The sequence below is a fragment of the Empidonax traillii genome, unplaced genomic scaffold, assembly GCF_003031625.1.
Source record: "Empidonax traillii isolate 1590-97213 ecotype Southwest subspecies unplaced genomic scaffold, ASM303162v1 scaffold166:size2381449, whole genome shotgun sequence".
Taxonomy (NCBI): domain Eukaryota; kingdom Metazoa; phylum Chordata; class Aves; order Passeriformes; family Tyrannidae; genus Empidonax; species Empidonax traillii.
Genome location: NW_020955359.1, coordinates 1527365 through 1529347, shown reverse-complemented (window position 1 = coordinate 1529347; position 1983 = coordinate 1527365). Strand labels below are relative to the sequence as shown.

Sequence of the window (1983 nt, the reverse complement as noted above, 5' to 3'; positions counted from 1 at the left end):
AAAAAAAAAAAAAAAAAAAGGCACTGTACAGCATTCTATTTGCTGCAAAGCAGCCATGTTTTTGTTCTTGACCTTCCACACATGGCTTAAGCTTCCTCAGGACTAAAAATGATGTTTTCTTCCTCCGTCCACTCCCCAGCCATAGATAACCTTCCTGACTTTTTCCTCTTCCTCCACATTCCCTCACTGCCAAGTGCCCAAGTAAGACACACAAACACACCAACGTGTAGCTAAATTGGTACTGAACTCCCAAGAGTCAGAGATGGACCTGTGTACTTCTGACCACCAACACACAGGATCAAAACTTTCAGACACCCTCAACTTTAAGAATAGACAGAAGAGAAATCATAAGAATTGTCTTCAAATTTAAAGACACACTTTTTGCATAAGTCAGAGAGAGTGGAACAGGGAAGAACATAAATTGCAAATAACCAAGCCACTGCCTACTGAAGAGGTGGAAACCACCCAGAGACTGAAGGAGACCACAGAATATCCAATTCCCAACTACAAAAACACACAAGGGGGAAAAAAGCCCACTGAAGAGCTGAAAAATCTGTAAAGATGCTGTAAACAGCTGAATTTGTCTCACTTGTTCATTGAGTGCAAGCAAAGCATCCGGTTCTTGCCCATTACTAAGTAAAAGAGGCATACATGGAAAACTCACCAATTTCTTTGAGAGCACAGCTACTTTAGCTCCCAAAAAAAGCCCAGCCTGGAGGCTCTAACCCATTAGTAGGAAGGTGAGCACACAAGGCTCAACATTTCACCCCATCTGCCACAGGAAACGAGTCCATTGCTGAAGCAATTTAAAAAAGCATTATATCAAACTACACAGTTTGTGTTAATGTAATATCCATTATATGTGGTTGTCTGGTGTCACTGGAAGTTATAACTGCAGAGCAAAGTGTATTAACAATTCCAGCACCACTGAATGTATTTTAAAAAACTCCACCAAAACCCAAAACTCCACTGTGGGGGTTTACAAGTGAAACACGTTACACTTGACAGAGTTTCAAAAGTCAAAAAGAAACTCCTTCCATTACGTGTACCCTGATTAAGAAATACTGAAAGTCAAACTTCACAACAAAACGGATTAGATTAATATCTTCATATAGTTCTAATTAAAAAAAAAAAGAGAAACATCAAGGTGAAGAGAAAAATAGAGGAATCTTTTCTTTAAATGTGAAGAAAGCAATAAAAACTGACTCAAACAACACAAGTAATATAAGTTTTCTTTCTAAAATTACACCAGTACTTAAAAGTTAAACACATCTGATACAACAGAATCTGTCAAAGAGTGGAGTAAGGCAAGGTTAAGAATGAAAATGTTGTAAAAACGGCACAATTACACAACATTTATCCCTACCAGAATTCAAAATAAACTTGGTACTACACACGATGTAACTATTAGGAAGTTTCCTTACACAACATTTCTAGAAACACTTGGTATGAAGCAACAGTCATTTTCATTGCCACAACACACTGCCAAGTATGAAGATAGTACCTCCAGTCTGCAATTCAAGCAATGCTTAAAACCTCTATTAGAAATTACACCACTTGATGGAACACATCAACTACTTAAAAGAGTTACAATTAACAACTTACCTGTTTCAGTTTTACTGGAGAAACCTGCTGCCTGTTTGATTGCTGCTGCTGTTAATGCCAGTCCTCGGCTCCTCCTCAGGCCGTGCTGCAACACAGCCTCAAACTGAGCACACAAACAGGTCACTCTGCAACAGAAGTTTTAAAGAAATCATGGGAAAAGAACAATCAACCACATTTCTGTAAAGCAAGTTGATTCCAGATCTCTGAATAGGGAATGTCAAATGAAGCATTATCTTATAAGCAGTGAAAGACCCTTCTATGCACTAATCTCATTATTTGCAGGCAGGATAATCTACTTATACCCACAGCCTCACCATGATGATGGAAAGCTGGAGCACAGATTACATTCAGAATTGGCAGTCAATTTGAGAAATCATC

At 38.5% G+C, this 1983-nt stretch overlaps 1 protein-coding gene across 4 annotated transcripts in view; it reads right to left on the bottom strand.

Annotated features, from left to right (window-relative positions):
- SNX29 (sorting nexin 29) overlaps positions 1-1983 on the bottom strand; it is a 94701-nt gene that overhangs the window by 85451 nt on the left and 7267 nt on the right. For all 4 annotated transcript variants that reach the window (XM_027885447.1, XM_027885450.1, XM_027885449.1 and 1 more), the window contains one exon: positions 1606-1730. In XM_027885447.1, the coding sequence (XP_027741248.1) occupies positions 1606-1730 (125 nt within the window). The remainder of the gene's footprint in view (positions 1-1605; positions 1731-1983) is intronic.